At 42.9% G+C, this 24,380-nt stretch overlaps 2 protein-coding genes across 2 annotated transcripts; both read right to left on the reverse strand.

The window, feature by feature from the left end:
• Positions 1-8,637: 8,637 nt before the first annotated feature.
• Positions 8,638-15,574, reverse strand: LOC124657629 (serine/threonine-protein kinase CTR1-like). Its single transcript, XM_047196148.1, has 17 exons — positions 15,143-15,574; positions 14,521-14,819; positions 14,284-14,425; positions 13,990-14,093; positions 13,529-13,737; positions 13,253-13,348; positions 12,785-13,003; positions 12,536-12,576; positions 11,982-12,050; positions 11,604-11,704; positions 11,431-11,515; positions 11,228-11,326; positions 10,561-10,629; positions 10,351-10,482; positions 10,089-10,183; positions 9,699-9,991; positions 8,638-9,033 (listed from the first exon to the last, which is right to left on the reverse strand). Exons 1-16 carry the CDS (start codon positions 15,572-15,574, stop codon positions 9,892-9,894), a joined length of 2,292 nt encoding a protein of 763 aa, XP_047052104.1. The 3' UTR covers positions 8,638-9,033; positions 9,699-9,891.
• A 753-nt stretch (positions 15,575-16,327) lies between these two features.
• On the reverse strand, positions 16,328-22,311 carry LOC124652680 (protein pleiotropic regulatory locus 1-like). Its single transcript, XM_047191720.1, has 16 exons — positions 22,140-22,311; positions 21,929-22,053; positions 21,041-21,122; positions 20,881-20,940; positions 20,647-20,728; positions 20,233-20,325; positions 19,714-19,777; positions 19,511-19,596; positions 19,331-19,432; positions 19,168-19,251; positions 18,822-18,882; positions 18,664-18,730; positions 18,510-18,587; positions 17,065-17,129; positions 16,753-16,830; positions 16,328-16,647 (listed from the first exon to the last, which is right to left on the reverse strand). Exons 1-16 carry the CDS (start codon positions 22,283-22,285, stop codon positions 16,475-16,477), a joined length of 1,446 nt encoding a protein of 481 aa, XP_047047676.1. The 5' UTR covers positions 22,286-22,311; the 3' UTR covers positions 16,328-16,474.
• Positions 22,312-24,380: the final 2,069 nt, after the last annotated feature.

Here is a 24,380-nt window from a genome sequence, read left to right on the forward strand (position 1 = left end):
GGGTTTGGATTTTGATTCCGTGCGGGATGGGATGCGTGAGGAAGATGATGGGACACCCCCAGACCAGAGCAAAGCTGCCGTTTTTATAACTTTGCTGCCTGCCTGCCACCCCTCTCTTCTCTTCTCTCTTGGGAGTTCTTCCTTCACACATGGACTTTCTTCATGGATTTCATTCCATCCTCCTAGGGCTCATCTACCATACCATAAGGAGAAAGAAAGAGGAGATCTCTATTAAAGGGCGGTGAGTAAGGCAGAATCTGAGGCGGTAATGTCGAGGATCGCCGGACGTTAATGGGTATAAAAAGTGTGTGTTGGAACTCATTGGACTTATTGGGTTGTTCACCGAGGCCTATTTTTTTGCGACGCGGGGTGCGTCGTGGAGAGTTGTTGCAAAGGTATTGGATCTCGCAATGTTTTGTGGACCCGGTAGGTTGTTTTGATCGTTGTGTTGTTGATTCTATGATGGATCGACTAATGTGTGGGCCAGGATGGAGGCGGAGGTGGGCCTTTATGGAGGTGTGCATGGTGGGGACGGGAGACGGGGGTACGGGGGGATTGGTTGAACTATGGGCAAGAGATATCTCTATGAGGTTGGGGGAACGGAGTGGACAAGTGAGCTCGAATCGAGTGGGGGTGGATGGATTTGATTTTGATTCTTTGAGGCATGTGTTTTTATAACTTCGTCAAGCCCCCTGTCTCCCCCCTCCCTCTTTCTATCTCTTTCATTGGAGTTCAAAGATGGATGTTCTCAGCCATTCTCTTTCATCATGTATTTCATTTTTTCCTCCCATAGTCATCCAAGGGATGGAACTACAAGGTGATGAGCTAGGGCCATGGCTTCCCTATGCCCCTTATAATGTGTGGATTATATCGTAAAATTAACCTATGTGCCCCCCTCTAAGTTGTAGAAAGTTTAATCCCCCCATGCAATTCCTAGCTTCGTTCCCTGGGTCACCTACCGCGAGAAGAACAAAATAAATTATCCATTCAAAAGAAGGAAAAAAATCATAGGAAACAATACAAAGGATCATCTGGAGTTATTAGGCACAACGTTTTGATTTGGAGCTCATTAAATTTGTGGGGTTATCTCAATGGATGTCATGACTTTCTCTTTTTTATGTGCCATAAATCTTGTGAAATAGAGTCGATAGTGGGTACTTGGATTGATCCCTCATCGTTAGGTAGAGTCAGGATATGGGTTATATGGTGCTAATGACTCCAAAGTTGTTGGTTTTATGACAGAGTTGTCGATTAATATCGACCATGGGAAGGAGGTGTAGATTTCCTCTATGGAGGTGCGTACGGCGAGGATGGTAAGCGGAGCAATGAGAAATAGGGTTTGGGACGCATGGATCGAGAAAAAAATTAGGTAGTCATAAGAAGGGTTTGGTATTGCAACAACACGGAGAATGGACTGTGCTCGGGGTTGGAGAAAGGGAGTGGACAAGGTGGAGGTGGTGGATTTGGGGTTTGAGTTTTGCTTTTGCTTTTAATTTTAATTTCATGTGAGTGTCTTGTTTTGATGAAGAGTGGCGTTGTGTGAAGAACATTACGAGGCATGTTTCCGTGCTTATAACTTTCCCCAACTGAAGTTGGAGTTGATGCAGTTTTCATATGTGATCCTATTTGGTTCCAACTTCTCCATTATTCCAAGCTCGTCTCTAACACGAGCAAAGAAGAAAAAATGAGACAACAATGCAGAGGATCTAAGGGAGTTACTAGGCGGCTATTTGAACTAAAGATTTTCTTTTTGACGTATGATCTGGCGAAGATAGAACCAATATGAGCATAGAGTCGTTGGGCAAGTTATATTTTCTCTTGGGCTATTTTTTTTACGATAGTCAACGGTCACCAGACAATCGCTCACACGGACAATTGTAAAACTAAAGAATGGATACCCCATCTACCACAAGAAGAAAGAAAATCAAAGGTTATAACGAAGAAGACCACCTAAAGTTACTAGCCCCGAAGACTTATGTCCCTCAAATGCCATCAAGTCATTTTCCAATCCCTTCATTTCATCAACATTCGTTATGCCTTAGGCAATGTGGTTTGTCTTTTGGATTGTCGGTCCATGGTAAGTGTGGGCAGAGGTGAGGGCCTAACCTGAGGTAGGAGGCTGCAGGGAGGAACTCTCTCTCTTAGGGTTACAGAGATAGAAGCACCTTATATAGGTCAGGACTGGGCTGGGCCAAATGGGCCACAACAGAGAACAAGAAGACAGCCCAACGGATACACCAACAGTTGTCTAACACTCCCCCTCAAGATGGGTGATAAATGTCAATCATCCCCATCTTGGCACAGGAAAGATTACACTCCTTTGAGCCCAGTCCCTTTGTTAAACGAGTCCGTCACTTGTTGTCCTCGATCTCACATAAGCCAATGAGATAATCCCTGCATCAATCTTTTCTTTAATAAAGAATCTGTCTATCTCCACATGTTTAGTTCGCTCATGCTTCGGACGGGGTTATTTGCTATGTTTATGGCAGACATATTATCACACCACACTTTCAAGCTTCCTTGCCTTAAAATTTTCAGCTCTCTTAGAAGGTTTCGTACCCACAACATTTCACCCAGGCCCCGTGACATAGCTACGTACTCGGCTTCGGCCGTTGATTTCGAGACAACAGATTGTTTCTTACTTCTCCATGACACCAAATTTCCTCCAACAAAAACACAATACCCCGAGGTGGATCTTCGATCATCTAAGCAGCTAGCCCAATCCGCATCACAATATCCATCTACATTTAGGTGTCCATTACTTTTAAACAACACTCCTTTTCCCGGAGTGCCCTTCAAGTATCTCAAGATTCTTTGAGCTGCTTCCAGGTGTCCATCCCTCGGATCATGCATATAGCGACTCACTACACTTCATCGCAAATGATATATCCGGTCTTGTGTGGCATAAGTATATTAGTCTCCCAACAAGTCTTTGATATTTCTCCTTGTTTATGGGTTCTCCGAGACTCTGCTGTGATTTTAGTGTTCGGTCAATAGGTGTTGAAGCCACTCGGCACCCCGACATGCCCATATCATCTAAGAGATCCAATGTGTACTTTCTTTGAGATAGTGATATCCCTTTTGACGATCTTGCAACTTCTATTCCAAGGAAGTATCTAAGTTTTCCCAAATCTTTCACCTCAAAGGCCTGACTCAAGCATCCTTTCAGTTTTGCGATTTCCACAACATCATCTCCCGTGATGATAATATCATCAACATACACGAGCAAGGATAGTGATTTTACTGCTCCGAATGTACGTAAAATAAGGTATGGTCTCCATTGCATTGACCATAACCCATGCCACACACCACTTGTCCGAACTTCGTCAAACCAGGCCCGTGGAGATTGTTTGAGACCATACGAGAGATTTCTTCGGTCTACATACCTTCCCTTTAGTTTCAGGTCTAACAAATCCTGGTGGCATCTCCATATACACCTCCTCTTGAAGATCACCATGCGGAAATGCATTTTTGACATCAAGTTGATGCAAGGGCCATCCGAAATTTGCTTGCACAAGAGATCAAAATTCGACGGTGCTCATTTTTGCCACTGGTGCAAATGTCTCATCATAGTCAATGCCATAAGTCCGACTATATCCTCTTGCCACAAGTCTTGCCTTATATCTCTCCACTTTTCCTTACGCATTTTGTTTCTACGAATAGATCCACTTACGACCCTCATCGTATTCTTTCCTTTAGGGAGATCTGTTAACTCCCATGTTTTATTTTTCTTCAAGGCCTCTAACTCTTCCATCATAGCATTGCACCATCTCGGGTCCAACTCGGCTGCCTTCCAATCCTTAGGAACAGATACTGAGTTTGCAGTGAAGCAACAAAAGCCCGAAAAGTGGGTGACAATGCCTCGTAAGAAATATAATTTCCTATGTCATAGTCATCATAACTCAGTCGCTTTGGGGGCCCAACATTTCTTATCCCTTTCCTTATTGCAATTGGCAAGTCTAGGCTATTATTGGACTCGGTCCGAGATTGATTCTCCTCTGCGAGAATCTACACTTGTACTTCCTTGATTTTCTCGTCCAATGGGTTGCTCCCCCGCTCTGGTCTTGTTGCCCCTCCGGTGCATCTACTTGTTCCCTTTGTACTTGTCTTCTAGAGTACACAAGTGGATTACTGCAGCCATCTTTGTGGTGGTACGAGTCTAGGTGGTGTAGGTGTACCGGGAATTGCAGGAATCTCCGCAACAATAGGAAAGCTGTTGATGTTGTTGTTGGTCACCATCTTGCTGCTCTTGATCAGCACCTTGCTTGTTGCTCCCCCTCTTGAGCATCACCAAGATGGTCAAGCCCACGGAACAAGCCACTAAGATCACTCTCACCGTCATAAAATGGTTCGACTCGCGAAACGTAACATCCATGCTTACAAATGTCCTCCTATCGGTGGGACTCCAACACTTGTAACCCTTACGTCCGGAGGAATAGCCAATAAAGATACATTTGATAGCCCGATGATCTAGCTTGCCAACAGATGGCTCGTGATACCTTACAAAACATGTACGGCCAAAGAGTTTGGGTGGTACAACAAAGTCATTGTTATTTAGAAGGAGTTGGCAAGGAGATCGCATACCTAGAATCTTTGAAGGCATTCTGTTGATCAAATATGTAGCGGTCATAACCGCCTCACTCCATAAGAATTTTGGAACATTCATGGTAAACATAAGAGATCGAGCCACTTCAAGAATGTGCCTATTCTTCCGCTCAGCAACTCCATTCAGGGAGGAGTGTCGGGACATGAAGTGGTGCGGTATACCTTGCGAAGATAAGAAAGCAGCAAAAGGTTTGTTGATATATTCGGTACCATTATCGGTTCCGATCACTTGCACTCGAACATTGAATTGGTTTTTCACATAGGCACAAAAACTCTGGAAACAAGTGAACACTTCATCTTTGTGACGCATAAGATAGATCCAAGTCATTACGGAATAGCAGGTCAATAAAAGTCACAAAGTACTTCATGCCACTTATCGACACAACGGGACACGTCCATACATCGAGTGCACTAACACAAATGGGGATACACTTCGATCCCTCTACTAACATAAGAGGTTCTCGTATGCTTAGCATATTCGCGAGGCATCACAACATAATTTGGTTTTGTCCACTCCATTCATTACATCGGGAAAAACTCGAAACATTTTATCAAACGCCATGTGACCCATTCGACAATGATGAACTAGTGCCATACTCTCCTTTCCTCCAACAATCGCAGCAAGCACGAGAACTAGCATCATGCCCCATCTTGTCACGATCTATGTGCCAAAGACCTCTATGCCTGGTTGCAGTCCTAATCTTCTTGCTTGCTCTCCCTTTCCTGAATTAAACACATATATCTATCAACTATTATACGGTAGTCCTGCTGATCAATCAAGGCACTTAGAGATAGCAGATTTCTTGGAAAGCAGGAACATGTAGAAGCTGATGACAATTTTATGTTGGGTGTACATTGCACCGACCCCTCCCCTTTTATAGATTGTGTCTGTGCCATCTGCTTGTTTGGATAGTGCCTCTATGTGTGGGAGGATACCGAGTATAAGAGTCAAACTCACTAATATTTCCAGTAACATGTTTGGATGCTCCAGAATCAAGAATCCAATCTGAATTAGCATTATGAGTGGCTATAGAAACTCTATCAATATTACCTTCATCTTTGTAGACATAGTGAGCAAAGTTCCCAAAGGTTGCTTCATTTTGTCCTGCTTCCTTTGATTGTCCTTGAGAGGTACTGGTAGTTGACTCTGAAGCTGCTGCCATATGTGCCTTGGGTGAAATAGCGTGCTGCTGTCCTCCACCCCTGCCATACTGATATCTATATGGCTGTCCACTACCTCTGCCATAGTGCTGTCCACCACCTCTTCCATGGTGCTGTCCATATGGCTGTCCACTACCTCTGCCATCACCTCTTCCTCTGTAGCTTCCTCTGCCATGTGTGTATCCTCCTCTCCCCCTACTGGAAGTAGCAAAGGAGGTACACCGATGCTTCAAGTGTCCCTTACGCCCACAAGTATAGCGGTCTCTCATCTCTTGTCTCTCGTTAGTGTAGAAGGTTGGATGAGGGACATAATCGCTTCCCTTTGTCATATTCGGACGCACTTCCTCTCCGGACATAGCTGCAATGGCTTCTTTGAGAGAAGGGGTAGTGGTTTGATGCGGTAAAGCAGCCCTTCTCCCCTCAAAATCTTGATTAAGACCCTTCAAGAACTTCATGACTCGCCGACGTTCAATCCAGCTTGCGGCAGCACTCACACATTCCCCATGGGCAAGTTCCGGAGGATCAACATGATCTAAATCTCCCCAAAGATGCTGCAACTCAGCCACATATGCCATCACGAGCTTTGTTTCCTTGTTGCAAGTCATGCACTTTATCCTCAATCTCAGCAATCAACATAATGTTCCCCTTTCCGAATAAAGATTTGATAGGGTGTCCCATACCTCCGAAGCTTTTGTGAGTGCCTCTATAGAAGCAGCAATGTTAGGAACCAAAGAGTTAAGCAACCATGCCACAATCGGAGAATTTATGGCATTCCATCTGTTTCCATTCCGGATCTGGTCTTGTCTGCCGGTTGCTACGGCTTCACCACTCACACGTTCATCCAGCCCTTTCGAGTTCAAAATCAACGGCGCCCTCCTTGACCACCGGAGATAGTTGGCCACTCCTTCCAACTTGATTTCATTCGCCGGCAGCTCAAGTTTCGACCGATGATGGTATGGGGAACGATTGCTCCCCTCCAGCAGATCCTCCTCCATCTCCTTTGGTAGTGATAAGTTCCGCCAGCTTCTCCGGAGCCTTGGCCAAATCCCTGTTGTCCCCCATGCTTGACACCAAACTAACCTCTCGGAACCACCAAAGGACTTACCCGCAGGATGCCTCTTCATCTCCTTACTTGTCACCTGCCTTCCCCTCCTTGCCGCCGCAGCAGCCTCGCTCCCTTCCTCTTCCTCTTCCTCCTAGCAGCCACGACGAGACTAGGCTTCCAGATCGGCAGTCCTTCCCGTCGTTGCCCTCACTGCCCCTTGCTCTGATACCATGTGGGCAGAGGTGAGGGCCTAACCTGAGGTAGGAGGCTGCAGGGAGGAACTCTCTCTCTTAGGGTTACAGAGATAGAAGCACCTTATATAGGTCAGGACTGAGCTGGACCAAATGGGCCACAACAGAGAACAAGAAGACAGCCCAACGGATACACCAACAGTTGTCTAACAGTAAGAGTCAACACCTACAAGCAAATCACTTGCAATGACACCTTATGGTTTCAGAATCTCCAGAGAGTCTATCAAGTCCGTAATGGATTTAGTGGATAGGGTAGACGCACACGTTTTATTTTATTTTCAAAATTTGGGTGCATCTAGACCTAGGTTCCACTAGTATTTATTGAAGTGTAAAATTGTTAACGGTGAGTGACGTGAAGTTTTTTCATGAACCCTGTTGACCTAAGTTTAAGCTGCTAAAGATGCATGTATATGTATTGGTTTAACTCATCAGTCAGCTCCTTGGTGTAAGGAGGCAGCAACGTTAAATTGATGTATTTAATTATTTATTGACTCATTCAAGGTTATTGATTTGAAAGAAAAGGAAAAGAAAGAAAGCAGAGTTGATAGCGATCAGTGCAAGGAACCTGGGTCTAGGCACATCCAGGTTTTTTTTCATAAAATGAAATAAATGCTATTTAAACGTTTTAAAAAATGAAATAATTTTTTGTTTGCATATACATATTATATTGATATACCCGTGTAAATTTTCAATGAAAAAAAACATATTTGGCCTGCACAAAAATGACATATCATGATTGGTTTCTACGGTTCAAAGAAATACATTATTTTCTCTTTTTTCTTGTAGGCAACATATGCTCGTATTTGACCTTAAAAATATACACTGATAAGTATCAAGGTACTCCCTCCTTGCCAAAATGTAGTGCGTATAAAAAAAATTGAAAGTCAAATGATGTAAAGTTTGACTAAGTATGTAGAAATAAATATCAACATCTAGAAATAAATACCATTAGATTCCTCAACGATGTATATGTTCATATGGTATACATTTGGTATGGTAGATGTAGATATTTTTATCAAAAAACTTGGCCAAGGTTGACATCATTTGACTTTTCGGAAATACTTGACTTTTTAAATAATTTATATGCACTACATTATGGCAAGGAGGGAGTAATATGTATGCGTGAATTATTTTAATTTTGTCTAAAACTTTTAAATAACATTCTTTTAATGTTAAAACGGGTAGGCCTACACCCATGCCCACCAAAGCAAAAGCTCAGGTCAATGGAGATGATTACATTACTTCGCCTTCTTTTCCTTTTTTATTTGCTGGATTTGTTGCTGTTGTGTACTACCTCTGTACGGATTTAATCGACACATGGATGCAAAGAAAATGAACTTGGATTTGTTGCTAATGTGTACCACCTCTGTACGGATTTAATTGAAGCGTGGATGTAAAGCAAATGAAGTAGATGTGGTTCTAATCAAAGTCAATTAAATAAAAACCTAATCAAAGTCGATTAAATAAAAACGGAGGGAGTACATCAAAGTTATGTAGAGACCGGGTGTAATGTTTAAACCTTTTAAGTAATAAAACGCCCTTTACCAGGGAAAAAAATTCTGGGCCAAAATGATATGAATCAAGAACACATGCCAACAGATTTGATCCAATTAACTTTTAGCCTGTTCAGTAACAATTATAGTAAAACTAGATTAGCCTGTTCAGTTGGCTCACTGGTAGACCTGTCATAACAACCATCTCATAATACAAGATGCATACACGTGTTACAACTTCAAAGGTCTAGGGTGCATAAAAAAATATGTACACATCACTACTTGCTCCAGGCTTGGCTCAGGTCACAGTCAGACATCCAACAAAGGCCTGATTTTCAGGGCTAATCTAGTTTTACATACATAATATACAGAGGTATCCAGTAGAAACCAAAATTTACACATCATAACCAGAAGCTTTCTGGTGTTCCAAACTTGGTTTGTAATCGACAACGGTGGAGGATAATTCTCTTCGTGATATCTGCAGACAGCAGATAGCATGCATCAGTAAATGACGCGGCAAAGCCGCACACCACATCTTGTGGATGAGTTAGATAGCCTCTTTGGTCGGATACTTATTCACTGATTCACACACACAAAAATCAACCGATCTGTGAGTTGCCCATCAGCACATCTTTCAAGGTTAAAAGTGTACTGTCATAAATAGAGGTGGGCAAGTATTCAAGCACATGTTTCTTCAGTGAACTGTGACGTAGGAAGCTCAGGTTTTAGAAACTACCTAACAGGGTCATAATGAATCGACAGTGACCATGAATAAGTTATGTTTCAAACAGCATCATATAAAGTGACAGGTTACCCCCTACCGGTTCCGTATACAAGTTCAGATCAGAATGTTGCAAATTTATATCAGTATAATAGAACAGAAGTGCGAGACACACAGCTATCAGAAATATTAGCAACAACAGTGCCCAGCTAAGACTAACACAGGTTGAATTATCTGCAAATTCGCACACCACGATAGGAAAGAATTGGCAGTCAAAGTTAGAGGTCCATGATTGGTATCATGTTATCAAACATTCAACATTCAGCATTTAACTGAGATCAAAACCTTCTCTTGAAACATGCAAGCTCACATTTTTTTATAATACTGAACAGAAGCAGGAAGTTAAAAAGTTTGCAACATACCTTAGGCCATGGAAGGGAGTTGCCAGGTTACACTTTACTTAAAATTGCAAATCAACAACTCCTTACTCTTAGCACTGAGTAATAACGTCGATGAATTATCCTTCATTAACAGGTTAAACACCGAAAAAAAACCATGCGGATATTATCACAACAGCTTTAAGGAAATGATTGTTTCCTTAACAGCACGAAACTGCTATGAGTCTGAACGGAGCAACTGCGGCACCGCAACCTTATTAATCAAAGGTCTCAAAGTTTCCATGATATTAGCAAATGAGGGTCTCTTCCATGGCTCACTGTAACAGGCATAGAAACATTCTAGTTAGCCTTAAACATCAAAGGAATCAGCTTAACAAAGGAAAATATGAAGGCCAATGTGAATGGAAGACATACTTAGCCCAGCAGGATTCGATCAACGCAGCTACTTGAGGATTCAAATCTATTGGAATTTCAAGTCTTCTTCCTTTAAAGCCTACAGCAGCAACTACCTGCGGAAAAGCATAGTGCAGTGTATACAAGTTAAATACAGCGTTTACCTGCATATCACTTCAGGTGTACATCTGTGAATAAGCAAAATATGTTCTGGAGAAATCAAATAATTTCAGGAAGAGTGGCCTCGAGTCAACAATGCTGGTGCCAAGCTAGATATATATACCTGGGCAGGATTCAGGTTGCACCATGGTTGTTGTAACGTCATAAGTTCCCATAGGATCACAGCGAAACTGTAGACATCAGACTTCTCATTGGACGGCTCATCTCGAAGCACTTCAGGCGCCATCCATTCAGGCTAATGTTGAAAACGAGAAGATAAGCCAAAGGCATGAATGGGAAAGATGACGATTAAAAATTGGAAAAGGGCGCTTACAGTTCCGGCCAAAGACTTCGAGGACAGATAGGTGTTGGCTTTCAGTCGTGAAAGGCCAAAGTCACATACCTACAAATAGTAAATAGTTAAAACTAAGAGGACGTGCATGTTCTTGATTTGGCATATTGTGAGTAGACAAACAAGTACGAATAGCTAGTAAATCTATATGAGACTATAACACAATAGGTAAAACCATCACATGGACAATATCATTTCAGATGCAGACTCTGAAAGGAATAACAATGCAATGACTGAATATCCACATACTATGTCAAGCCTACAGCTATGTTAGCATTTGCTCAGGGAAATAAGCAGCTTTTTGCAAGGGTGTTCCTTAAATATGTTTACTGACAAGAATGACTAATGATGATTGGCCTTCCTGATCTTGTTATCACATAGCCTACAGCAAGAAAGTGTTACCTATAGATTATTGTAAGTTTGACAACCAGTGAGGACATGTGAACACAAAATCAAGATAAAGATATAGACCAAAGGAGGACATAGTAGTTGACAACTCCATGCACAGTGACATGGATTCTCATGGACAGCAATATTCAGGCACAATGTGTATGCCTTCTAACCATCTACCATAAAAAATACACCAGAACATACAGTCTATAATGTAAGTATAACAAGGTGTTAGATATACGTAGTGTATAGACCATACCTTCACAGTATACTTCTTGTCGACTAGAAGATTTGGAGACTTCAAATCACGGTGAACGATAGGGGGGCTACGTCTATGCAGATAGTTCATTCCCTTCGCCTGTTAACCAGGCAGAGAATTTAGATAGTAGTATGGCTGCTTTAACTGTATAGCCAAGAATGAAAACAATCTTGAGAAACAGGTAATGTGAGAGAAGGGAATACCACATCGAACGCCATGTTCAAACGGCGCCTCTCATCCAGAACTTCCCTTGCACCAGTCCTATGCAAAAGTTTATACAAGCTACCTCTGCAATTAAACGAGTGCATCACATGTTGGAATCAGTCAAGTGGGAGAAGTACCATGGTACCAATTAATATGAAATGCATATTAATACCTTGACAAGTATTCCGTAACTATTGATAGGTTTGGGGGTTCAGTAACAGCACCCATGAAGAGAACAATATTTGGATGCCTCAGACTTTTCATTATTGCGACCTGCCACATAGAAAAAGCATTCATAAGGTGCTTAACATGGACAGAAATGCTTTTATGAAGGCATAAACACCGACTGGATATAGAACATGATCACTGGTAGTGGCAACAACATCCGGATTATAGTACATAATCACTGATGAATGACAACTATGTCCAGATACAGAACATGATCAGTGATAAGTGATCGCCACTCATTCAAGAATCATCACACTGACCAACACGCAAAAAAAAAACAACATTTACAACAGCAACCCATGCCACAAATTGTTCAACAAACCTCTCTCATAAATTCTCTGAAGCGATCTAGATGATAATCCTGCTCCATCAGTATCTTCACAGCAACATCCTGCAATAATACAGAGTTCACTGCAGTGCTGGGTTCAGAACATGGCAAAGTTCTCAAGTGTATGCTCACCTGCTTACTTCTTTATGTCAAATTGTAAGTCTATAATATATTTGCATACCTATTTATTTATTTATTTATTACATCATTTATAAGTAAAATATACTAGTCTATATCTTAAAAAACCAGACAGTGAACCGGTGAACCAGCGGTCCGACCGGCAAAAACCTAAACCGACAGCCTCACCGGTTCGGTCACCGGTCCGGTTTTTAAAACTATGGTTCAAAAGCATTCAACAGAAAGAGTTCACTTGTAGTTACAACAAACTAAGACAGAAGAGCTCAAATGAAGGGTGCAGTTGTGCACTGTTCAGTGGGAATTTGCAGAGAAAAGTCTCTCAGGATAAAGAATCCAAAGGAGAAACTTTTTCCCCTTTTAGCAGTAATAGGTTATCAATATTTGAATATCCACAGATATAAAAGGCATACCGATCCATGCCAGTCAGCACGATGAACTGTTCCAAAAGAACCTGGAAAGAAAGTAAGTTTAGAAAAATGTAAGTTCACGAAACCGTTCTTTCAATAGGGTTTATATGAAGATATAACTTGCAAATTTTCAGCCACTCATCAGTGATGACATGGGTCTAGTAGCAAATTTAAGAACTAGATATTCCTTTTCTTCCTTTTGGAAAATGAATATCAAAGGACAAACTTAGGAGTTTCATTGCGGAAGTGTACCTGCTCCAATCTTCTCCTTTAAAACCAGCTCACTCCATGGAATTATCAGATCATCCACAGCAAGTGACAGATCACTTACTGTACTCCGTAGATACTGATTCCCCTCGAGTAGCTGAAATTCTTTCTTTTTATCAGCTGTTAAATTGGAGGAAGTCATAAGTGGCAAAATCTCCCGAGGAGCTTCTGGCAGAATAATGTCCGAGTTTATAGTTGGTTGCCCTACATAATCAGAATATACCGGCTCAATATAGTATGCAAATATAATGTGCATGCTACTATTAATATTTTGGATTCTCCAGCACAGACTGCCACAAAGCTAAGATCCACTGGGGTATATTATTTGGTGCACAATTGTATTACATGCAACATGGTACACAAAGGAACCCTTATTTAGTAGCCAAATTAAAACAAAAGGAAATATTATGTTTCAAGATTAAACAAGCCCAGGAGACTGGCATGAGCTAATACCTTTCACCGGCACCCAGCCGCTCGCAATCCCGTCCCCTGCATCATGTTTCTTCGAATACATTTGGTCCACAGCAACTGCAGCACCACTAGAAGCACCTGAAAAAATGAAAGTTGTCGTCTTTGTCACACCCCTGACCAACAAAACCATCAAAGATGGAAGACCCAAGTTTGGCATATACCAACTACTTATTTGATTCACAATCAGATATGATAAATGTAATGAAGCCGTGCTGACGCATGAGGAAATGAAATTACGATAAGTCTGGTATATATAACCTGTGGAAGCATCGCTGAACAATAGATTGAGCGAGTGACAATCTGAGAAGTATTGCTTGGCAACTGAGCTGAAATTTGAAGTGATCTCTAATGACCTAAATTTTGGAGGACGGAGAGGTGATGGCACTGATAGCGAGTAGGGGCCATTGACAAAGGAATCAGGATCAGATAGTTGGCCAGGCTCCCCGATTAAGTCAACCAAGTATTCCCTATCAAAAGGAAAATAACGGAAGTCAACATATAGCCATCAATCAAGCATATCAAAATAACAAGAAGACAAGAGAGATACTCCATTCAAACAAGGATGGAGTATCCTAGTCCATATTTTATGTGAACAAGCCAGAATTTGGTTATCCAAGTAGACAAGTTACTAGTAGTTATTATTGATATCTGAAATGCAGATCCGATTTTAAGACAATGCTAGTGCATGTATCTTCATAAGGCACGTATATTTGATATACCTTTCAAGCCCAAAACGTACAACACAGGAGGAGGCGTCCTCAGCTTTGCAGTATTTACAACCCTTGACTAATCTGCATGGTACGTTGACTTTATCTGCTAACATCTGCAATATGTATAGGCTTCAATAAGCAGTGACTCAAGAAAAGCACAGTTAAAAGATGGCACACACGCATTCGTAACAAAGCTATCCACGAATTCTGATGAAGAAATGACATTTTGTTGCAGTTGTTTTGCTGGGTGTAAGAGTTCTACAAGACGAAGAAGCAGGAAAGGTCTTAAAACAGCAATCATACTTTGAAAAGCAAAGAGCGTTGCTTGCAGAGACCAATCGGCAACTTCCCCAGATGAAGCACAATAGATCCTGAACTCGACGTGATCACCTCGCTGCTCTCCTTCCAGCGTGGAAGCAGGTTTTCTTCATTGGAAGCTGTACCCCTTGGTAAACATATAAAAAAAATCATCAAACCACAGCAATTCAAGTAGAGATTAAAAAGGGCGCTGCCGGAGCATACGGGACGCGACCAACTCACCCCATTCTGGAAGACACGAGTTTGGCCAGCTGGTTGATCACATCCTTGATGTCGGCGGAGCTGGACAGGAAGCTGGCCGCGTAATTCTCCAGCATCCCCAGATCGAAGTCGGCCCTCCTATCGACGAGGACCACCTGGATGGAGGAATCGCCGGGGCGGACGGACCTGAGCGACTCCACGGAGGGTATGCGGTTCTCCTCGTGCACGTCGGTGCACATCGACCACACGAAGGGGTCCATCCCTTGGATGAGGTAGAACCCGTCCGGTATCGTGTTGCTGTATGATAACGAGCCATTTACCTAGCAAGATACAGAGCAGAAACTTTTATAAGCATATCCTCATATCTGCACGCAGGCTGTAATGGCAGAGCATAATCACTATGATCAAGCTTAATGAGAACCCCTGAAAATTCAACAGGTGCCCAAGTAGAATTCACTGCAGGAAATGGTTGGTACTAGCTGTTGAAGTATGGTACGCGAGGTCAAGCAATTGAATCCAGCAGTTGTGTTAAAAAGATGTTCTTTGCTAGCATACTATTGTGTCATCACCATGCTTGCCTCGAGGCACTAAATCGATGATACTGAGCATGAAGGAAGGGGAAGGTGTGTGTGAGGAGACCCACCCAGAAGCGGTGCGAGAGCGCCTCGGCGGTGGGCGTGGGGGGCGCGAGCGGGAAGGCCCTGCCGCTCCCACTTCCCCCGGCCCCGGGCCCTCCCATCATCTTGCCGTCCCCGGGGTCGAGGAATCCCGGGTCGGCGGCGCAGGCGGCGTCGGCGCAGAGGCGTAGCGCGAGGGCGAGCTGCAGCTGGTACGTCTCCTCCGCCTGCTGCGCCCAGCTCTTGGGCGTGCCCCCGGCGGCGGGGGCGGCGGCGGGGGGGAGGTGGTGGTTGAAGGGGTAGTCGCTGGAGCCGGAGACGGAGCTGCCGGGCCCGTAGCTGCTGCCGCCACTGGACTGGCGCTGCAGGACGGCCGGCGCGGCCGGGTCGTCGGGGAACTGCGAGAGGAGCGAGTAGCTCGTGCGCCGGCCCCCGCCCGTCGCGGCCGGGAGGTCCATGGCGGCGGCGGCGGCGGAGCAAACCCTACGCGGGAGGTGGGTGAATTCTGGTGGGAATCGCCGGATCGGTCTTGGCCGTCGGTGAGGATAGAAGAGAAAGGGAACTGACTGTGAGCAACGTGCGTCTAGTGCTTGCAGGGGTTGGTCCGTTCCACAGAATCTTTCTGTTTCCAGTAAAATCTCAGGCCTATTCGAGTCAAATGATTTCAGTATACTAGAAATTTTAGAAAAAAATTAAATGTCTTCAAAGCTTCTCTATATGTTTTTTTCTTTCATGTGGCGCGATCAAACAAACTTAGTGCAAACTCGACCAAGAGGCAGAATTGGGCAAGTTGAAAATAACCTAGTGGAGTATTTGCATTTTCCCTCATACATAATTTGGCCTGCACACACTCCTTACGCAATTGTTTTGCACTTTACAGAACTTCTCTTGTGAAAGATCCAGGCATACTTGGGCCAAAACATTTTCAAGGGCATTTGTTAGGATTGCAATTCTTGCACGGTAAAGATTCTTATACTAGTACATACTATAGAGCAACAGGATCACAAAAAATCCCAACGTGATACAAGCCATGGAACTACTAATTTAAATTTAACCTCTGATTCCTTGGGAGTTACTGTAACTCAGATGGAGCAGAATTTCCAAATTCTCTATATGAATTTTTATTTTTATTTTGATACATCACAAAAACTCATTCACCAATGTGATACAGCAAAATTTGATTTGAAAGCTAGTAGGAAACATGCTTCACAGAATCACAACTCAGCAACAAATACTACAACATTATATTTGTATCATGGTTGGTGACATGGACGTTGGTTATGACTTGGGCCAAGAGGCAGTAGAATCTAGGCAGTTGAATTCAATTACAGTCTTGTAATCTACGTTTGTGGCCATCATCAATATCTCCGGATGTCTTTTGGTGGCTTGAAGTTGACAGGGTGAGTCTCTGGCGTCGCCGTCAGATCTTCCTTCCACATCTTGATGGTCTTGTCCGCCTCACAGGTCACGAGCCTCGATCCGCTGTTGTCGTAGGACAGGGCATATATACAAGCTTCGCTCTCCAATGATCCTGAAATTGGAGATAAAAGGGATGAGGAGGATCATCAATAATTCTACTGCTTTAACAAACATATCTGTCGTAGGTCACATAGGAGTGCAGAGAAGTAACACGTACCAGGCTGGACAATAGTCTGTTCTTGCTGGAAATTATGGCCACTCTTCCAGTCCCAGAACCACATGCTTCCATTGTCCCCTGCAACAACAAAAAAACCGAAAATATTCCATTATAAATAAATGGTCTCAACTCTAAAAACATGTCAAAGATTGTTAAATATTGTTCTTCTATATGTGGTCTTAGAAGCCGTTAGGATTCAGGCATTAGATAGGAAACGAAGAACAAAGCATGTATATTTAAGGAAGCATGGTGAGGCGAGCCCCTGCAGAAGTTGAAACTAGCAAGAACATGATACATTATTACAGTATTTACCTGCTGTTGCCAGGACACCATCCTCGTTAACAGCCATCGCATTTAGAATTGTCTTTTGCTGGGACCTGGTTGTGGTAGCAGATTAGAAGTTAGTGCAGTATCCACTATCTCTAGGTTGGACTGAGCAAGAAAATCATACTCAGATGTTAAAACTATTCGAACGTGCAAATATACTCAATACAGCCATGAAAAATATCAAAGTCACAGTACACATAAGATGACCACAAAAAAGACATCCTGATCAGCATACATGGCATGCTCTCACTCACCAAAAAAAGGCCACCATGCGGATTGCGAAGAATAACTAAGGGTGTGTTTGGTTGGGATTCTCCAACCAGATTCACTGTGTGGAAGCTAAAATCTGAACCAAAGGGTTCCCAGGCCAACATAGATTCTCGTAACGCAGCAGATTCCTGCAGTGCAAAACGAAAGTTGGGTTGACCCCTGATTCCACTGCGTTGCGTCCAGCCAAAAACTAGGAAATTACCCGCCATGCCATTGGCAAGTGAAAACTGACCGGTTCGGTTCCTTCTTTTCTTCTCCAACCCTCCTCCCTCTTCTCATATGCTTCTTTTTCCCCACGACACGCACCAGGCAGAATAGTGGACATGAAAGGGTTCCCGTCGCGAGACTATTCCGGCGGCCTCCCGTGGCGCGCCGGCAGGGAATCGAGCCCTCCCAGATCTCCGCTCCTATTCCCCTACTAGACCAGCCCGACCGTCCACCTGATGTCATGCTCCAGCCCACAGCCTGCCGCCGCCTCCATACCTCGATCGGTCTGTTGCTCCGGCGCTTCCTATCCCTCCTTCACATCTCCAGCTCCTCCCTCTCATGCCATGTACGTACGACCATTTCTTCTATTTTCTTATTTTTCTGCCATTGATTCCTTGCAAGGTCTCTACAATTGCTCTGTGAAATCGATTTTTACAATATAGAAATGATTATTGTGTAGTTGATCTGTGCTTATGGTCTATATAGAACAAGGCTTGGAGTATTTACATGTCTATTAGTGTATGACATCATTATCTAATCTATGTATAATTTTTTAAGAAATAAAAATCCCTTCTCAAAATGGGTATTTACATGTCTATTAGTGTATAAATATTTTTTATGTGATCAATTTAGCATATAAGTAATACTTTATAGCCTCAAAGACATTACAGATGGACTACTTCTATGGAATCTACAGTTATTACAACCAAACAACTTTCAGCTTTTTCACAGTTGTTAGCTCACAGCAGCTTTTCCACAGCAGATTTCCCACAGCTGATTTTCAGGAATCTACAGCTCAACCAAACACACCCTAAACATATCTTAACTATGAATAATGGAATTTGACTAGCATTTCAGTATTAAAATGTTTCAAAATTACAGTTAACTAAATCATAACAATGCAACTTACACACAAGGTAGAAAGAATATATGAAAAAGATAGATGAACTCACAGCATATTGTGCAGAAATTCACCTCGGGGAAGGCTAAACTTCTTTATGTTGTCTGCTGATGCCGATGCAAAAGATTTCCTACATAGAAGAGGTTATTGTAAAGATGCCAACAATGTAGATAATATGAAAATCACCTCGTGGGAAAAAAACTCACTCTTTTGGATGCATTGCCAAAGCCCGAACAGACTTCTTATGGTGTGTAAGAGTACACATAGTCTTCCCTGTAGAAACAAACAAACTGTAATGGGAACAGAAACATATGCAGCGAGGAAATCATTTGGCGAATATCTTCAAGTTTGATAGTTGAATTACCAGCTACAAGATCCCAAAACTTGATGGTTGTATCATGTGATCCAGTGACAACTTGTGGATCCTGAGAAAGGGAAAGGAAAAGTGGATAAGTATCAACAAGTACTGCAATAGACAACGAAATACTACCCCAAGCAGATGATGCATGCATCAAGATATTTCTTTAACGTTTTTTTATTGAACTTTCAGGAGAAAACTCAAAGATGTAATACATCAGATTTACTAACTTACAGCATGACTAAGAATTAAAGAGTCCAATTGAACTTTGACATACCATTAGATGAACAGAAGCCAGAGAGTGGCAAAAACTCAGTGTTACAGTGAGTTGTTACTGGTAAAAATAGCTTACCGTTGGTCGAGCAAACACTGAACAAACTGTGTTATCGTGACCAGTTAAAGCAGAAACATGTGCTTTTGTTCGGATGTCCCACACCTGTATGAAAGGAGAATATCTTAGTGCATAGTGTGCTGCCAGATTTTGCATAATAAGCAACAGTTAGAAGTGCACATACCCTACAAACAGAATCTCGACCACCTGTCAGCAAGACATCAATTGTTGGATGGAGTGCTAGGCAATAAACCCCACTGAGATGCCCATGATAAGACCGAATAACCTTTAACGGAGAATACAGATCAGGCGTCACGAGAGTGTCAATATGCCACTATAAGCTGGACTAAAAAATAATACAAACCTTGTTTTGTTCGAGATCCCAACATTTGACTTGTTTGTCATCACCAGCAGAAAATAAATATGTATGCCTCTGACTGACAGCAAGTCCTACATCAATGCACATTAGGTTCATCAGTTAGTGAGCTTTCAGATTGGGTAAAAAAATTTGAAAAGGATGCTGAGTGCCTGATGAGATCCTGCTAGCCAAAGCCAAGAGAAACTTACCACGAACTTGTTCAATATGACCAGTCAGTGTAAGCTTCAACGTTCCTGATGCAAGGTCCCATATCTACAGAAAGACAGTAGTCAGAGGAGCAGTAAGTGAACTACACGAGAAAGTAGTGTGACATGTAGGGGTAGTTGGATTGCTTAATGTACAATTGCACAAAGCCTAGTGGCACTAATAGTAGTTATCCTTGCACGAGGCAAAACAATGCAAATAAAAGATTGATATCAGAATAAAACCGTATGGGCACCAGAAGCATAGACAGCTCAGATACTATACATGCAGCTACTTTCTGGCTCTCACAGAACAGCGTCCACAGAAAAGCTATATAACTATCCTATTAGGTTCAACAAGATCCCCAAAACTGAAAAAATTGAGTCATGCAAATAGAAGTACAAAACATTCAAATATTGCAGACGACTGTAAATCAAACATCTGAGCAACTAACAGTGCTAATACAGGTCATGATATCAACTGACTTAAATTTCCAAAGCAGGAATCCAGGCTGTGGGGCTCACCTTTATTGTCCTATCAGCAGAACCAGTACAGAACCATTCATTCCCCGGATCAAATGCTATAGATCGCACCCATCCCAAGTGACCACTGATGACCTGCATAATGTTTAGAAATATCATAAGAAATTTCAGGAAAATAAATAATGTATTTTTACTGCTAGAGGGAACCAAGAGTGCTCTCATAGAAGTATAGAACAGACTAATTCCAATGACACATGCAGAAGAACATGGGAGGGTTTAACACTTTACACCGATATAGAAGTTCAGAGTATAGATATTAGAAACACATGATCCATGCTCAGAATAAATCCCTTTTTTCCAGTAAATGGCATCAAAATTCCAGGAAACTCTGAGGTGCCAAACCTATTAGGCATAATAAACGATAAGAAACCCGACACTTGAATGGCATAAATTTACCCGATAGTTCTTCCATGGAGCATGCCATACAGGTTTGGGCCATCTACTTGGTAACCTTTCCATCAGCGCAGATGTCGAGAATCTGAAAGAGATATCAAGACATGAGCAACTCAAAGTAACAGGAGGAACTGCGTACAACAATTATCCCACAGTTAATAGAAATATCAGAAACAATATTGATGTCATGCTGTACAATGACCAGACAGCGATACAAGGGAATGCAAGTGTACAAACCTGTCAGATGACCCAGGAATCGATAGTACTGTTGTATTTTTGCCAGGTACTGAAGATTCACTGATGAGAAATAAAAAAAAACTTGACACTTCAGTAGCAATAAAAAAAAAGAACATAATTAACATGTTAGCAACAGACAAGAGGATATGAATGCACTTACGGTGCTTTAGGAAGCATAAGTGGTGCAGGGATAATGGCATTACTGGTGCCTTCCCTACGAGCATCTGTTGTGTCTTGCGTACCTGATTAGATAAGTGTGAGCTAGAATAAAAGAAATACACAGTAATATTATGCAGAAGTTCGCAATATCCAGTGTAGCAACTACCCAGTATAGAAGAAAATATATCTTTTACAAAGATGGAAAATCATAGTACAGAAGCTCAAGGACAGCTTGAAACAATTGTTTCAACTATATGAATATCATTTAATATTTTGCTCGAGATCTTATGGGTTTCACGTCTAGCCTACCCCAACTTGTTTGGGAATAAAGGCTCTGTTGTTGTTGTTCTATTTTAACAAGCACTGAAGTACGTCAATCAGTTCCACCAGATTAATGTGGAAACAGAATGATTAACTAATAAATTTGCACATCTAGGTTTGGCTTCCTCCATCACTTCCAATGGGGACTATCCTAACTTTCTTTCCTCTGTTTGATTTCCTACTACGTAATATGTAATTGCAGAAAAGAAAGGTCTTGTGTAAGAAAAGAAGATAGGCATCATATTTATGCTGGGATCTATCAGACATGTCAAAAATATGTATATCTGTGTCACCCACATCAAAAGATTCACCCAGAAACGGAGGAAACATACAGAATCTAAAAAAACATCTCCGTCTTTCTCACAGCTGCCCTGATTTTCAGCATTACGTAAACAATCTACACTTAAATTTGGTACCGTTAATCAGCTGTCTCAAAACCAGTCCCTAAACCACAATTGCATTGGATGAAATCCCCGTCTAGCTAGTCGATTTCCATTGTTCATTTTGGTAAGCAAGTAGGCGCTTTCATTCATTGATCTGAGAAGGACGGCAGCATTTATTTATTTACCTGTAAGCGCCAAGGCGGTGGAGGGAGCAGCGGCACCCTTCCCCTGCGCCCGCCCCTGGTCGGCCGGCAGGTTCTTGACCGCACCGTACTCCGCGCTCAGCTTGCAGCTGACGCGGGTCCGCTTGCTGCAGCCGGAATCGAGGAGAAGCGGTTAGTAGTGCCAGGGCGCGCGCTAGGGCTTCTGGGGTAGGGGGGGGGGAGGCTGGGTCACCTCTCGGCATCGGGGGCGAAGAGGAGGGAGCGGGCCGGCGCGAAGAGGTCGAGCGAGCGCTTGAGCGACTTGAGGCTCAGCTTCTTGAGCGACTGCGGCTCCACCGGAGGCTCGCCGCCCGCCGAGGCCGTCGACGATGTCGCCATTGCCGCCGGTGTCCGGGGCGGCTTCTCCGGTGGGTTCGGAAAGGATTGGGCTTGTGCGGCGGGAGATCTGAGGGCGGCCGGAGGGCGGGGCCAGGTGGGCGGCGCTGAGCTAACCCTAGCTTCCGCCGGAGAGTCTGCAGACGTCGGCGGAAAACGATTTGGGAGAGGGAATTTGGAAAAAATGCCACGTAGTATTTCTGTGGAGTTTGCGAGGAAATTGAAACGACTTGGGCGCAAAATCAACATTTGAATTGTAAACTAGTAGTACTAACTTTTTGTGTGCATATTTCCTTCATCAATGTGTACTAGGATAATGCCCGCGCGTTGCTGCGGAAAAATAAAATATATAGATTTCAAATATAAAATAAAAATTTGCTCTAGCAACATGTCATAATAGTTTAAATTGTACTCCCTCCTTAGAAAAATGGATTTCGAAAGGTTTATCTAAATTCAGATTCATCAGTACACTAAATAGTATCTATTATATCTAAATTTAAACAAATTTATGAAGAAAATCCATAAATATTTTGAAAAGATTTCTCGATCTCACGTGGGTTTCAATTCGAAGCCACTTCTAAACATTGCCGACGAAGTTCCCGAATCTTCACGTCGCCCTCTGCTTTGTGGACGGCCCCATCATTTGGTCAGTAATCCGCGTTTTGTTTGGCTATATTTTCACATTAATCCGCGCATCTAGGGCCCCCTCCTTTATTTATGGAGGTGCGTTCTTCCTTTTAGTTACACATGCACCCTTTTGATTAGGGATGCACACCGAGGACAATTGTCCGTGCGATTGCAACATACAAACATTGGAAATAAGACTCAACCACATACCCACACTTTTCCACTTTTTTTTTTATTTCTCGCAAACTGAAAATATAAAAGATCTTCGACATTGCAGGTGATCTTGGGAAAAATAAAGTTTACTTTTTATGTGACGTACAAATATGTAAAAATAATAATTTATTTATAAATACCCTACGTGGTGGTCAGACGCACTGACACTTTCTCCTCTGCATTCCAACTTTTGATAGTTCACTGGCATCGCTAGCAAATTCAAGTGCTTCCATCGTTACCTTAGCCCACTACACAAAGGTTTTCACCTCCCTCGGGTGAGTTTAATAGTAGAATCAGAGGGAGGCGGATAAATTGTTGGTGAAGAATTGGTAGGCGTGCATCTGCTTTATAGTGCAATCCATCCAACGCCGACAATGATGAGAACTTCTCCATCGAAAATCTATGTAATTCGACCGGCCGGTGTGGATGTGGGTTGGCGGAAGAGCAAATATAACATTGTTTAGTGTATAAATATATCAAAATTTAAATAAACTTGTGACCATTTTATAGACAGAGCTAGTACTTCTTCCATCCTAAAAATGATTCCACAGTTTGTTTAAATCGTATCTCCATACATCTAAATTTCAAATTTAGATAAAACTTTTAGAACGGAGAGAGTACAAAGCGTACAATAAATACTATTTTGCGTTTAGATTTCGTGCAAACCTCCAGACATGAAATCTTGCAATTTAACCCGCAGTCTACACAAATAGGCAAGTGGGTATAAGAGCATCTCCACTCGTCTCCCCGAGAAGCCCCCCACGAGCCGTTTTTTTTACATCCGGACAACGAAATCCGGCCCAGTCGCGCCCCCGGTTCCTCGATTTCGTCCGGATTTGGGCCTAAATTCATCCGGCGATCCCACGCCATCCCCGGCCCCCCGGGGAGCGCTCGGGGACTCCGGATGGAGCAAAACCAACCGCCCACGCCCACGTGTCTCCTCTTTCGTCCGGACTCCCCGGGCCATCCTCTTTTTCCCCGAGAAACGCCGCTTGGGGAGCACACGACTGAAAATATACTGCCCCCATGCCAAAAATTGATCCAATCCGAACGAAAATTTCGCCGGATTTGGGCGTGGGGAGCGCCAACGAGTGGGGATGCTCTAACCACTGGACTGCACGACCACACCCAGCCAAACCTTATCCCCGCATCTACTTCCATGATCCCATCCTCTCCCCGTTAATTCCTCTTTCCCTCATATGGAGGCCACCGGCTGCTTTCCCGTGCCCGCCACAACATTAAGGCCTTGTTTACTTAT

The sequence above is a fragment of the Lolium rigidum genome, chromosome 5 (genome assembly GCF_022539505.1).
Source record: "Lolium rigidum isolate FL_2022 chromosome 5, APGP_CSIRO_Lrig_0.1, whole genome shotgun sequence".
Lineage (NCBI taxonomy): Eukaryota > Viridiplantae > Streptophyta > Magnoliopsida > Poales > Poaceae > Lolium > Lolium rigidum.